Source organism: Bos indicus, chromosome 18, assembly GCF_029378745.1.
Source record: "Bos indicus isolate NIAB-ARS_2022 breed Sahiwal x Tharparkar chromosome 18, NIAB-ARS_B.indTharparkar_mat_pri_1.0, whole genome shotgun sequence".
NCBI classification, from domain to species: Eukaryota; Metazoa; Chordata; class Mammalia; order Artiodactyla; family Bovidae; genus Bos; species Bos indicus.
Genome location: NC_091777.1, coordinates 57,576,931 through 57,592,499, shown reverse-complemented (window position 1 = coordinate 57,592,499; position 15,569 = coordinate 57,576,931). Strand labels below are relative to the sequence as shown.

At 48.4% G+C, this 15,569-nt stretch overlaps 1 protein-coding gene across 1 annotated transcript; it reads left to right on the top strand.

Annotated features, from left to right (window-relative positions):
* Positions 1-572: 572 nt before the first annotated feature.
* On the top strand, positions 573-10,666 carry KLK13 (kallikrein related peptidase 13). The gene is made up of 6 exons (XM_070772232.1): positions 573-690; positions 1,348-1,434; positions 4,730-4,919; positions 5,232-5,500; positions 7,137-7,273; positions 8,812-10,666. Exons 2-6 carry the CDS (start codon positions 1,383-1,385, stop codon positions 8,998-9,000), a joined length of 837 nt encoding a protein of 278 aa, XP_070628333.1. The 5' UTR covers positions 573-690; positions 1,348-1,382; the 3' UTR covers positions 9,001-10,666.
* Positions 10,667-15,569: the final 4,903 nt, after the last annotated feature.

Below are 15,569 nucleotides of genomic sequence, written 5' to 3'. Positions count from 1 at the left end.
AACTGGAACTTAGATGTGTTTAGCTTGACATGGAGAATTAAACTTGAGAATGGCTGTGGACCGGGATGGGTCTGAGGGATGGGCTGATGGTAAGTGTGGAGAATGGTTAAAATTAGATAGGGAGGTGGGAAGAGGATGGAAAATGGCTGGGAACTGATGTACATTAAGAGTATGGGTAGGGCTGGGTAGGAGGGACTTCCCTGGTGGCCCAGTGGCAGAGGAACCTGGAAGGTTACACACAGTCCATGGGATCACAAAGAGTTGGACACGACTGAACAGCAACAAGGTTGGAGGGGAGATAAGAAAGTGGGATGGAAACTTGGGTTGATGTTGGAGAAGACCCCCCACCCCCACCCCAGGGGATTTAAGGTGGACCTGGAGAAGGAACTGGGCTCTTCCCTTCCCTCCCAGATGGGTCCTGCTGCCTGAAAGTTCACAGTGGGTTCAACTTGGGCGGAACCAGATCTGGGTCCTAGCTTGTCCTGGGAGCTCCGCCCCACTGAGAAGGGCCAAGCCCAGGCTGGGGGTGCCCAAAGACAGCCTGCTGAGCTATTGGGGGTGGAGAAGGGAAGGCCAGCAACAGGGAAACGGTGAAGGCGCTGGGGGAGGGAGTTCAGGGGTTAAAAGCCATGGGTCGAGGCTGAAGTTGGAGGCAGCTGGCAGCAGAAGTCACGCGGGGCCCCAACCCAGGTAGGGTCCGCCTATGGCAGAGGCAGGAGCACTGGGAGGGAGGAGGGTCGGAGAGAGCGGGAGACAGCTGAGTCAGGGAGATGTAGGCAGAGGCCAGAGGCAGGGTTCCAGACAGAAATTTGCAGAGGTTTGAGAGGTGAAGCGGACAGGGAGGCCTGGCGTGCTGCGATTCATGGGATCGTAAAGAGTCGGACACGACTGAGCGACTGAACTGAACTGAACTGAACTGAGAGGTGAAGCAGCAGAAAGATAAGATGCTCAGTTTTAGACCAGGGATCCGAGAGGGGAAAGGCGCCTGCAAACAGTAGAGAGGGGCAGGAGAGTGCACAAGGATCCAGCTGGCTGGAGGGCTGGGGTGGAGGGACTGGCCACCCAGGGTGAAGGGCATCGAGAGAGCTGCAGCCCCTGGGAGGGATGTGCAAGCTGCCCCTCCCATCGCGTTACCGGGACCCCCACCCCACCCCCACACACACACCAAGAACGGAACTGGGAGATGGGGGGTCGGTGCAGCTTCCAGGGTCAAGGTTTTCAGAGTAAAGGAGAGGACACTCAAGACTGGAAACCCGCAGAGCAGAGCAGGCAGGGAGTATCCAGAGGGTAGGGAGTATCCAGAGATGGGGGATTCTGGCCCGCTCTTACTCCCTTTCAACTTCTCAGGCTCCGCCCGCCCTGCCCCCCACCACAAAGTCACTATGTGGCCCCTGGCCGCTGCGATCTCTTTCCTGATGGTGGCCTGGTCAGGAGGTAAGAATGCAAGCCGCGGGGGCGGAGGCGGGGTGGCCACTGCAAACAATGGTAGGAGGCGGGAGCCGCAGGGAGCCGCAAGCTCCGCCTCCAGCCCGCTGGTGGGCGGGGCGGGGCGGGTCCCGGGGCGCAGGCGTGATTCCTGCGTGTCCCTGCGTGACCTGGTGACCCAGCTGGGGTCAGTCCATGCTCCGCACCTACCCCAGACCTCTCCCTGGGGTATCCCGGTTCAGATGGGCTTGCCCTATTGTTAAGCCTTCTAGATCTTGCACACCAGCCCTCTCACTGACTGTCCTACTCTGTACCGGAAAGTCCATCCCCAAGACCTTCCCAAGTTCAAGAGTTAGAAGACATAGACAGGGGTTCAAATCCCGACGCCTGGGGTCACAGTGGGATGACTGAGTGAGCATGTGTATGAGTGTACATGCACACGCATGCGCGCGCGCGCGCGCGCGCACACACACACACACACACACACACACTGCTTTATTGGTAGTATTCTGTCTCTAGTCTCAGGCCCTTCCAGAACCTAGATTGTTCTTTAGTCCTTGATAATCGTTACCGTGTTAGTTGCTCAGTCGTGTCTGACTCTTTGCAACCTCATGGACTGTAGCCTGCCAGGCTCCTCTGTCCATGGGATTTCTCCAGGCAAGAATACTGCAGTGGGTTAACATTCCCTTCTCCAGCTTCCTGACCCAGGGATCCAACCCATGTCTCCTGCATCTTCTAACTGACACGAAGATTCTTTCCTATCTGAGCCACCAGGAAGGAGACCCCAAACCTGATTCCACGCAGAGCTGGTCCCCAGATATTCCTCTCCTCCCATTTAAGTCCCCTTTCCCTGCCTTGGCAGACGAGTTGTCTGGAAACCCCATTCATCCATTCATTCAGCAGACAGCTGAGCAGCAGGCACCATGCTAGGTGCTGTACAAGTAGACACAGTTGCTGTGTTCAGCATCCAGAACCTAGCAGGGATGGATGCTGGCATCATTCAGACAATTCCCCTAATAGTTAGTTAAAACTGTGATGCAAGGTGATGGTTTCAAGGAGCCAACCTGGAAGCCCAGAGATGTAGTGGCAGTTCCTGGCCCAGAACCGGGGCCCCCAAAGGACTTGACGCCTGAGCTGGGACCCGAAGGAGGGGGTCCTCAGGCACCCATCACCACTCTTGGGCTGAAGGCAGGGTAGCTTCTGTCTTGTGGTGACACCCCTAGGACTCCCGTATCCCCTCCTGGTGCCATGCCCCGGAGCTAAGAGCTCCACATGCAGGTCTTATGGAGCCCTTAACAGCCTGGTGAGGTAGGTGCATGGTAATTACTCCAGTTTCATAGCTGAAAAACCCAAGATTCTCAGACAGCAAGGTCCTGCCCCAAAGTCAGCAGCAGTGCCTGAGTCAGGACCTTAATCCATGTTGCCCGCCCTGTCCTCCACATCCTGGACTTTATGCTCTGGCAAACCATCTCTGGAGTAGAGAATGGCAACCCCTGCCAGGACTCTTGCCTGGAGAATCCTATGTACAGAGAAGCCTGTCAAGCTACAATCCGCACGGTCACGAAAGAGTTGGACACGACTGAAGGGACTTCACACAAACCATCTTTATTTTCAACCTAATGGGCTTCATAGAGGCAACTTTATTTATTTTTTTTTTACTTAGAGCATATTTGAAGTTAATATCACTATTCTAAGTGGAAAACAGCATCTTTTGCTATAAATAAAGGTAAAGGAAAAGGGCGACAGAAGATGAGATGTTTGGATGGCATCGCCGACTAAGTGAACACGAATCTGAGCAAACTCCGGGAGATAGTGAAAGACAGGGAAGCTTGGCATGCTGCAGTCCATGGGGTCGCAGAGTCAGACGGGACCTAGCGACTGAAGGACAACAATGGAAAAAAAAAAAATCAGTTCTGCACAATGAACAAAAAAACAGTATTTATTGAATTGGACCAATATTGTTTTCAATTATAATATTTATTGAATTGCCTGTTGATGACAGGCAATTTCCCTTTCTGACCTCCTTCAATAATAGGCAGTTTCCCTTTCTAACGTCCCCCATAATAGGAAAGGCAGCTGGTTCTACTTACTTTGGGGGGTTGCCAGCCAAAGGCAACCTTCTGCTTCCTCCTGGTTTGAAAAGGTGACCTCAGCAAGACAAGAGAGATGTTAAAAGGATATGAGCACCATCATGCAAACTTTCTCCTGTCAAAATCAGGTTTGAAAGAGAAGTGATGATGACTCAGTTTCTGAGGGTGCAATTAATATCACTCCCTGCTTCCTGAGTGCTTGCTCCACACCAGGTCCTGTGTGTGTCTTGAATGTAGGATCTCACGGAACCTACGACTGTCTGATGAGAGACGAACTATAACTTTCCCTCCTTTACAGCAGAGAAAACTGAGAGTTGTACCCAGCCAGGAAGTGGCACATTCAGGATTAGACGTCCTTTTATTTTTTTCAATTTCTTTGCTTATTGTATTTGTCTCGACTGCGCTGGGTCTTGGTTGGTGCACCGGGCTTTCCCCAGTTGTGGCGCGCAGGGGCTACATTTCCTTGCGGTGCTCAGCTTTCTCCATGCGGTGGCATCTCATTGCAGGGACTCTAGAGCATGCAGGCTTCAATGGTTGCAGTGCACAGGCTTGGTTACCCCTCAGCATGTGGGATCTCCTGGGACCAGGAATCAAACCTGTGTCCCCTACGTTGACAGGTGGTTTCTTAACCACTGGACCACCAGGGAAGCTCCAGGATTAGATCTTCTTTGTCTCTGTGTGGACTGCTGTGCCTCCAACCTGGGTCTCCTGTATTGCAGGCAGATTCTTTACCATCTGAGCCACCAGGAAAGTTCCCTTCACAGAGGTTATGAATGGTATTTAAGGTCATGAAGGCACTCAGCAAATGCGTTTAGAAAGGATGGAGGAATGGATGGATGGATACTGCCTAGGTAGGTAGGGTAGGCCCACCTCTACTCCTGGAAATCAATCCCTATGGTGGACCAAGACAGAAAATTCAGGTGGGAAGAAATCAGGCTTCTGCTTACGTATCAGAAGCTTCCTCATTCCCCAAACCCTTCTTTTAATCTCCAGTGGAGGGTTTGGCGCTTCTAGAAAGAAGGGACATCAATCTCTTCGCCCCAGCTCATCTCCACTACGTAGAAAATGGCAATGCCAAGAGACCAATAAATGAATCATCAGTTCCTGGCCACCCAGAGCAAAATTTTGACTCAGTCCCCAAGCCCAAGAACCGTAACGCCCAGCCTCCTTTCCCTGTGAACCCCAATTCTCTAACACGTTCTCTCCTCCACCAGGCATCTCTCGGGAGTACCCCAAGATTCTCAATGGCACCAATGGGACCAACGGGTTCCTCCCTGGTGGCTACACCTGTATCCCCCACTCTCAGCCCTGGCAGGCAGCCCTAAAAGTGCAAGGGCGGCTGCTCTGCGGGGGAGTCCTGGTGCACCCCAAATGGGTCCTCACCGCGGCGCACTGTCTAAAGGAGTATGTGGGGCCTCGGGGAGTGAGGGGTGGGGATGAGACTGTAACTGGCGTGGTGCGTGGGCGGAGCAGAATTTGAGGATGAGGTTGGACTTGGGTTGTGATGGGCATGGGGTGAGCATGAGGTTTGGTGGAGACGTGGGGGTATGGGTATGGACAGGGAGTCCCAGCAGAGGACTTGGAGGAAACTGGAGTCAAGGATGTGGAAGCAGACACCTTTGGAAATAAGGAAGGGGGTGGGGAAGGGTGAGACTGGGGATGGGAACGGAGACGAGCTCCTGGACCCCTCTGACCACCGGCTTCTTGCACCCGCAGAGGGTACAGAGTGTACCTGGGCAAGCACGTCCTGGCGCGTGTGGAGGCTGGGGAGCAGGTGAGGGAGGTGGCTCGAGCTATCCCCCACCCTCGGTACCAGAGCAGCCCCACCCACCTGAACCATGACCACGACATCATGCTTCTGGAACTGAAGTCCTCTGTGCAGCTCACCAGGCACATCCAGACCCTGCCCCTCTCCCACCATCACTGCCTGCCCCCCGGCACCTGCTGCCGGGTGTCTGGCTGGGGCACCACCACCAGCCCCCAGGGTACGCACCCGCACGGGTGGCCGGTGGCCGCACAGAGCGGCCGGGGAGACTGGGGCAGAGACGGGAGGGCAGGTCGGAGCAGGAGTCTTTATAGATAAAACTAGATTTATTAGACATGGGTTAAGTCATGAATCGCATAGTGATATATAAAGGTATATATATCCTTCATGTAAATATAGAAGTGTAGATAAAACTAGATTTATTAGACATGGGTTAAGTCATGAATCGCATAGTGATATATAAAGGTATATATATCCTTCATGTAAATATAGAAGTGTAAATACGTAAAAATATAAATATGAAGTTATATAATGTTACATATAATGTATAGTTTTGTATATCCTTTATAGAATATATAAATGTAGCATATATAAATATATAAACATAAATGTATATTTATAAAGAATATGCAAATGTGTGAATATATATCAAGTTATATTTATATTCTATATTTATAAAGAATATATAAATATAATTGTATATATAAGGTTATATTTATATTCTATGTAAAGAATACTTAAATGTATGTAAAGTTTTATTTATAAAGAATGTATAAATATAAATGTATAAGTATATATAGTTATATTTATAGTCCATATTTATAAAGAATATGCAAATCTAAATGTATAAATATATATAGCTATATATAATATGTCATATCATGTAAATGATTAGTTATATTTCCTTTATATAAACATGCATAAATTTACCAATACAGAGCTATAATTACATATGTTATATACCATATATAAAATTATGTTTCCTTTATATAAATATATATAAACTTATATGTAAAAATATATAATATATAGTATATGTACATATTTATTTGGATCATATTTATATGGATTGACATAGTAAAATATCTGTATATAAATATGTAAATTATAGAAATTAGATTTATTTCCTAAGCTATAAATGATATATTTATTTAAATACATTGTATTCAAATAACATATTATACATAAGTATGTATTTAAATATATATGTATCATTTATAATTTAGAAACTAAATTTAATATATTGGTTATTAAGTATAATAAAATATAAATAAATACATCTTTTGGATATAAATATGATATATATATGACTGTAAGTTGAGCTCTATAGCAGCAAGAGCCTTTTGCACCTCCTTAGCCGTCCCTCGCTCTCCCCTCGTCTCATCTCCACATCTCTCTTCCCAGCGTGCCCCACCCTTCTTCCCACCACTCTTTCCTGCTCTCTTGCATCTCCTTCCGTCTCTCCTCTTCCCTGTGTTTTCCCCATCTCCGGTTCTCTCTCATCACCGCTGCCTTCCTGTCTCTTCCCACCACCTTCTCTCCATCTTTCTGCATCACTTTCTCCACCTCTGTCCTCACCTACCTCCCCACTTATATCTCTTGCTGAGATGTATTTATTTACCCCTTACCATTCCTCTCCATCTTTCTCTCTACTTCTCATCCTTTCTTCGAGCTCTCCCCCACCTTCTCTCCACATTTCTGTCTTCCATCACTTTACCCAAATATATATCCCATCTCTTCTCCCATTTTTGTCTTCCCATCGTTATTTTCTACAGACTTGCTGCCCATCCAACTTCCACCCCATTAACCTGTCCAGAATAGACATCCTTAGACCTTCCTCTCTCTCTCCTCCTCAGTGACTTTCCCCCAAACCCTCCAATGTGCCAACATCGAGCTTCGCTCAGACGAAGAGTGTCGTCAAGTCTACCCGGGGAAGATCACACCCAACATGCTCTGTGCCGGCACAAAAGAGGGTGGCAAGGACTCCTGTGAGGTGAGGCCAAGGGGGTGGTGTGTTGCCACAAGCCAGGAGGTGGGGACTGATGCTTGGGGGGGAAGGATTTGCTTCCAGCCTTGGGCAAACCAGTCTTTGCAATGTGAGATGTCTCTTAGCATAGAGGGTCAGGATAAAAAGAGGGTGCCCACAGCTGGCAAACAGAATTTATCTTAAGCCTGGGCTTTGACTGGCAGTGGCTACCCAGATCCTTGTGTTGAGATATATAAATGTTGGATCTCCTTTGGTTTGAGTGACAGAAACCCAACACAAACTAGCTTAAGCAAAACCTTGGCTTTTGTGACTGAAAAGTCCAGGATGTCTTGTTTCAGGAATGGGTGGATCCATTATCTTACACATAATGTGTAAGAATCTCTCTTTAACTCTCAGCTCTTCTGTTTTGGTTTCATTCTCAGTTAAACTTTCCCCATGCCATATAGCATGTTGGCCCCAGCAGCTTTGGTCTTAAATCTTACCCTCTAAGGAACCATCTTTGAAAGAGAGAGGATCTCCTTTCCAACTGTGTACATAATCTCTGAGCATGATTCTCTTACTAGGCTGACTTAGGATATCTGACCCTTGAACATCACTGGTTAGGACTGCATGGGTTCACTTATACATGAAGTTTATTTCAATAGTAAGTACTACAGTAAATACACGATTCAAGGCTGATTGAATCTGCAGATGCAGAACCTCAGACACTGAGGAACAGCATATATATAGAGGGCTAATTACAAGTTATAGGGGGAGTTTTATTGTGCACAGAGTCCATGCCCTTAACCCTTGTGCCATTCAAGGGTCAGCTGTATTGTGTCCTGAGCCACCACTCTAGCCAGAGCTGTGGGGTTCTCTGATGGACCAAGTCTGAGTCGTGTGACTAGCTGTGGGGGCAGACAGAGGCATGGACAAGTTGTATGGATTGAAAGTGGGAGAGAGGGCAGTCTCCAAATGAAAAAATCAGGAGGCTGTCATCAAAATAAGGGGAAAGGGGTACTATCCAGGCAAACAAAATATATTAAAAAAAAAAAAAAAAACCTATGCCCAAGAGAGGGGAGCTTCTTAAGATTGAGTTTTGGTTTCGTGGGAAACGGTATGATAATAAAGTAGTAATATGAGCCTTATCAGTTAGTAATGTCTGCCCTGGGCCCAGAGGGAGAAGTGGCCCTTCAGGTGTATTGCATACCCTACCAGGAACATGGCTGGATTAACTCAATAGTAAGACGATACCAAGGAGCCGTAAAGTCGAAGCAGGGTTGAGAGGTGGGGAGGGGTAGCAGGTGAGATCTGGGGCCAGAGAACCAAGAACAGTGGTGTGAGGTAAGCCACCACCATTTTAATGGGACTGAAGAACAGAAAAACAGGGAGAGACACAGAAATGTCTGTCTGTTTCTCTGTCTCAGAGTTTCTCTCTCTCTGTGTTTGTCAGTTTATCTCTGTTTCTCTCTCTCACCCTCTCTGTATTCCTGTCTCTATCTCTGCCTCTATGTGTGTCTCTGCCTCTGTTTAGGACACCCCGCCTCTCTCTTTCTCCCACTTAGGGTGACTCCGGGGGTCCCCTGGTCTGTAACGGAACACTTCATGGCATCATCTCCTGGGGAGACTTCCCATGTGGGCAGCCCAACCGGCCTGGTGTCTACACCCGAGTTTCTCAGTATGTTCCATGGATCCAAGAAACAATCCAAAAGCGGAAAACTTGTAAACAGGAATGGACGAAGGGCCCACAATAAAAGTCGGGTTGGCGTTCCTGCTCTCTTACTCGGTTTGCCCAGCCCTTCCCTGTTCCTCCCAAAGCGTTCCACTTGCACCAGCAACCCATGTTCTCCAAACTTCCAATGCCAGCTGACACTGCACGTTTCAAAAGCATTCAGTCATTTTCAGCATCATGCTCTCCCAGACGTTGCATCACTGAAACATCCCAGTCCCCTGAACGTCCCAAAGAAGACAATACTCCGGATGTCCCAACTGTTTCAACATAAACCTAGATCACCATCTGAATGTGCAATCTGTGGAACACTTGAATGCCTCCGTCTGCCCGTCTCAATGATATTCTATGTTCTGTGAATGGAACTTCCTTGACAACATCCTATACCCCTTCAAGTATTTATTCACTGCCAATATTCTAGATCCGTCTATGTTTTGTACTCAAGAGAGTTCTAGACTACCAAGACATTTCTTCCTGAAAATATTGTCTGCAGTATATTCTGCCCTGACAACATTATGTGCACCTCTGATTCGTCACAGCTAACGTTGGAGCCGCATGACAGTTCGTTCATTCAAACGAGCCTCGGGAAATTCCTGGAGACATTTCTGGGTCTCCCCAGTTGTCCCATTCCTACCTACATTCCATGTTCTGCCAGTATTCCCTGTCTCTGAACCCCCGTGCGCATTCAATATCAACAGTGCTCTAAACTCTAGGGTGCTGGGGTCGACTGCTCCAAGAGGCCTCCGTGCTCCTTTGCTGCTGCTGTTGTTCAGTTGCTAAGTCTGTCCGACTCTTTGTGACCCCATGGACCGCAGCACACTAGACTCCTCTGTCCTTTACTATCTTCCTGAATTTTCTCAGATTCATGTCCGTTGAGTCAGTGATACCATCCAACCATCTCATCCCCTGCCTGCCCCCTTCTCCTCTTGCCTTCAATCTTTCCCAACATCAGGATCTTTTCCAATGAGTCGGGCTCTTCACATCAGGTGGCCAGAGTACTGGAACTTCAGCTTCAGCATCAGTCCTTCCAGTGGATATTCAGGGTTGATTTCCTTGAGGATCAACTGGTTTGGTCTCCTGGCAGCTATTGTCCACCAAATCTTCTGTTCTTTTACCCACAATCCTTGTTCAGTACCCCGTGATGTTACATCTTTGTCTATGACCCTCAAGTGCAGTGGTTAGATGCCCAAGTGGAAAGTATAACAAAGGCAAAGACCATGAGGCAGGAGCCCGCCTGATGTATTAGATTAGAGAAGAAGATGCAGAGGTTGGTGTGGAACGACTGCAATGGCCCAGGTGACAGCTGATGGTGCTTGGATCAGGGTGCCATCCTTGGAGGAGTTCAGGGATCAGATTTTAGATCTGTTTGAGGGGATTGTTACACAGCATCTGTTGATTTCAGCCAGAGAATGTGAGAAAAAGAGGAGGATCGAGGGGGCAGGAGGGATAAATTAGGAGCTTGGGATTGATGTAAACACACTACTATATATAAAGTAGATAATCAACAAGGACCTACTGTATAGCACAGGGAAGTCTACTCAGTACTCTGTAATAACCTATATGGGAAAAGAATCTGAAAAAGAATGGCTATATGTATATGTTTAACTGAATCACTTTGCTGTACACCAGAAACTATCTCAACATTGTAAATCAACTATACTCCAATATAAAATAAAATAAAATAAATTTTCTTTAATGTTCAACATTAAAAAAAAAAAAAGAGGATCGAGGAGTCAGGATGGAGCTGCCATTTACTAAAATAGGAGGAAGCTGAAGCAACATTTTTGCAGGGAAAGGCCAGGAGTTTGGGGTTCAAACTGTGTATCAGATAACTAAGCAGCCATAAACTCTGCCCTCAGCGGTTTCACAGGAAATAAACAACACAAAGTAAATAACTGCAAATCGTGATTGTTGTTGTAATTCAGTTGCTCAGTCCTGTCCGACTCTTTGCGACCCTGTGGACTGTAGCCAGAGGCTCCTCTGTCCCTGGAATTTCCCAGGCAAGAATACTGGAGTGGGTTGCCATTTCCTTTTGCAGGACATATTCTGACCCAGGGATGGGACCCATGGCTCCTGCATCCTCACATTGGCAGGCAGATTCTTTACCACTGAACCATAGCCGGGTGGGGGTGGGGGGCAGCCCGCACTAGCAAAGGATATACAGTAATAAAAAGCGATCACAAAGGATACGGAGTGACAGAAATACTAGCAAAAGATATACAATAATAAAGGTAACAGCCGAAGGAAATGAGGGCAAAAGGAAATAAAGAAGGAAAACAAAAGTGGAGGCTTGTACAGATCATTAACAATAATGTGCCACCAACGAATTCACTTCTCCCCATCTGAGGATGAAGAACCATCTCAGTGTATTAATAAAGTTAAAGAGAACATTACCTACTTCAGAGGACTCTTAAGAGGACTGATTTCATACGTGAAAGCACTCAGAACACCTGGTACTGAGTGAATGCTCCCTAAGTGGCAGCTGTCACGAGCATTATTGTTCTTATTATTGATGTCATTGTTATGGTACCCTGTCTCCAAGGCTCCAGCCCCAAGCAGGTCGCCTTGGGTGGCAGTTGAAGATCTGAGAACCGGAGGCGGAGGTCCAATCCTTCCAGCAGAACAGAAAATAATGACGTACTTGAGCAGGAGGCTCTGATTGCCAGCAGGACTTTAATTCAAGAAGGCCAGCCAGGTGGCAGGCTGTTCAGACCGCCTGCCTCCCTTGCATCTCCTGGGACTTTGTAACCACTTGCCCACTCCTTCCTGTTTTGCCCCAGGGGGATTTTTAATAACAATGAGATCCTGTGTAAGAAGGAATTTGGAGCCCTGTGGAGGAAGAGAGGAGGGGAAAAGATGGGTGGTGGGGAAGGGGGAGACCAAAGCAAAAAAAGAACACTTCCTGTCATCAGTCCAGCAGATAACGCCCTCTCAGATCTTTCTCTCCAGGCCCCAGTTGGGGAAATATCAGCTCCCCCATTTTACAGCCGTGTGAACCTAAAGACAATCCAGCAGTGAGTCGAATTCCTCTAGACTGATGGAGACACCTTCCTGTATTTCTCCTCTGAGAACATCCCCAGGGACATTCCTTCCCATCCACCACCCCCCTCTGTGCCCCACCCCCACCCTGCAAGTCCAGAAGGATGCAGGTCCTGAGCCACTGCCCCACTTGTGAGGCCCTGTTTGGTTTCACTTTTTGCTAAATTAATTAATTGTTTGGCTGTACTTGGTCTTCGTTGCTGCACAGGCTTGTCTCTAGCTGTGCTGAGTGGAGGGGGCTACTCTCTGGCTGTGGTGAACTGGCTTCTCTCTGCAGTGGCTTCTCTTGTTGGGGGCCACGGACGCAAGGATGTGCAGGCTTCAGTAGGCATGTGCTCGGACTTAGTTGCCCTGCCGCATGTGGGATCTTCCCAGACCAGGGATCGAACTCCTGTGCCCTGCATTGGCAGGCGGATTCTTAACCACTGGACCACCGGGGAAGTCTTTGTGAGGCCTTGTTTAAGGGACTAGGCTGGACTCACCAGGTGAATGGGAGCAATGGGCATATGAGCCCACAATTTCATCCTAACAAATTCAGTGTTAAGATGAAAGAAGCAGATGGGTTGTGAGCGGGTTGAGGAGGTTGGACACTCAAGTCAGGCTTTTTGGAGGAAGGGAGGCACGCATGCGTGCCAAGTCACTTCAGTTGTGTCCGACTCGTTGCGACCCTGTGGACCGTAGCCCACCAGGCTCCTCTGTCCCTGAGGATTCTCCAGGCAAGAATACTGGAGTGGGTTGCCATTCCCTACTCCAGGGGATCTTCCTGACCCAGGAATTGAACCTGAGTCTCTTATATCACCTGTATTGGTAGGCGGGGTTCTTTACCACTAGCCCCACCTGGGAAGCCCAGGAGGAAGGGATAATGAAGAATAATGTAGTCGCTCCCACAGAAGTAGGATGGACTTCCTCATCCAAGGGTTGGTTCAGATGTCATGACTCATGATGCCGCACGTGCACCAAAGGGTCATTTCCACCTCTGAGGGGTAACCACAGTTGGCACTGTGAGTGGGAACCTAGCTAGGGCCACCACCTTGTCAACTGAAAAAAAACGCACAACCTCAAAGCTGAGAAATATGTTTTATTTTACAAACATACTGAGGACTTAACCCCGGAAGACAGCCTCTCAGAGAGCTCCAGGGGACTTTCCAAGAGATAAGGGAGGAGCCAGGATACACAGCAGTTTTTGCAACAAAAACCAGGTAGTTGGAGCATCAAGAAATTACTGTTAAATAAAGAAAAACAAACAGCTCCAGTTAGTGAATTTCGTGCTTTTCTATGAGTGTTGCTGTTTAGTCGCTAAGCTGTGTCCGACTCTTTGTAACCCCATAGACTGCAGCACCACAGGCTTCTCCCTTCACTGTCCTCTGGAGTTTGCTCATACTCATGTGTATAGAGTCAGTGATGCCATCCAACCATCTCATCCTTTGTCGTCCCCTTCTCCTCCTGCCCTCAATCTTTCCCAGCATCAGGGTCTTTTCTAATGAGTCAGTTCTTCGCATCAGATGGCCAAAGTATTGGAGCTTCAGCATCAGTCTTTGCAATGATTATTCAGGGTTGATTTCCTTTCGGATTGACTGGTTTGATCGCCTTGCTGTCCAAGGGACTCTCAAGAGTCTTCTCCAGTACCACAGTTCAAAAGCATCAATTCTTCACCGCTCAGCCTCCTTCCCCTACCCTTGGAAAATTCCAAAAAAATTTAAAACCTCCATGACCAGAATCCAGGAGGAAAATCAAATGCAGACCAGGGACCCACAGGAGGGGTGTGAGCTGGACCAGAGAAGGCTCTAGATGTAGAAGGATCCCTCCAGGGCTTTCTGAGTGGTGGACTAGGTGGGGAGGGGCAGTCAGAGGCTGAGAATCCAGGTAAATGACTTGGGTGAGGGTCTAGGAGGAGGGAACAAGGCCAGTTGGGGCCAAGTTAGGGCTTGAGAGAATCGGAGACAAGAGGAACAGTGTGAGGAGGGGTAAGAAGGAGGACAGTGTCTGGATTCAGCCTAGTTAATCGGTAGGTGGCAGGGCCTCCTTGAGATAACCCAGGGGTAAGACGCAGAGCTCTCGAGGGACACAGAGGGAGATGGGCTGTGGGCATGCCCGAGGGCGACGGCTGCAGAGGGCCGGAGCTCGGGAGCCAGGTTTCAAAGACGCAGAGAAGGAAGTGTTTGAAGCCATCTTTGGGGAGGATGATGGCGCCACAATCTTCCCTTTCTCTCCCTGCCGAAAAGACAGAAAAGAAAAACACGGACAGAGTTGGGAGGGAATAGAAATGTGGCTTTAATCCTCAGCTGTTGGATGGGAGAACAAGTAGGCTTGTGCCTCAAAAACTGTGCCCTCCCACCCCCACCTTCCATGAGGAATCTGGGGGATTCTGTAAGAGGAGGGTTCGCAGTCAGGGGTAGTGATGGGGAACAAAGGTGGAAAGATCTTGTCTTCTTTCTCTTGCCTTGTTTCAAAAACAGTCGTGGGCTGGCATCAGGCAGCCCAGTAATCAGGTGGTGACTGGGTCTGACAGTCCTGTAGCCCACTGTCTTCTGTGCATTGTTTTCTGTAATGCAAAAACAGAAAAACTACAAGGGCTGGTCTGCGAAGAGAGTGAGAGAAAAGAAGCTGGGTTCCAGAGAGAAGAATCTGGGCAGGGGACTGGGTGGGTGGTGGAGCCACCCACAAAGATGGAAAGTGTAGGGTCTGAGAACAGGTCGGTGAGGAGAGATGGCGAGGTAGGTTTAGCTTGTCCAGTGGGCTGTCGGATGCTCAGGAATAAAGCTGGGGAGAGACCTGAGAACCAACTGCCCCAGGTGATGGGTGAAACTGTCAGCTGTACACACTCAGGTGCAGAGGGCACGGCTTAGGACAGAGCCCTGGGAACACCCTTGTTTGTACCGACACTGATGGAGGAAAAAGGTCCTATTCATGAGGGAGGCTGGGAAGGAGAGTCAGGAGTAGGAGGGAAACCAGAAATGCATGGTGTCCCGGAAGGAAGCCGGGAGAGGAGGCGCTGGCCGTGTTTTGAATCCTGCCCGAAGCTTGAGTAAGACGGGGACAGACAGGTGACCGTTGGATTGCTCAACATGGAAATCTCTGGAGACCCAAGAAAGACTGTGGCTGTGGGGTGCAAACAGTGCGTAGATCTCCATGGAAAAGTTTTGCAGGGAAGGATGGTAGAAAAATAGGGCAATACCTGGGAGGGGGTGTGGCGCTATGGGTTCTGATTAAACTCTGTGACCCCAGCATCACCCAGCAGAGGATCAGGTAGGTACACAGGGCAACCGCAGAATGTCTGTTGAGTGAACCAATGAGACAGAAATAGAATGAGAGAGAGGTGTAAGGATAAACTGAAGACTGCAGAAAGATTCTGTCATCTGTCAGCTTTGAAAGTCCCTTCTTTATAAAAAGAAATAAATGGATAGGAGCAATCTTACTTGTGTCTGCATTTAGCATACATGATATCCCATCCATCATTACTGAAAATTTTTTTCTTGATTTTTGGCTGTGCTCGGTCTTTGTTGTTACTGTGTGTGGGCTTTCTCTAGTTGCAGGGAGCCGGGTTATACTCTCTAG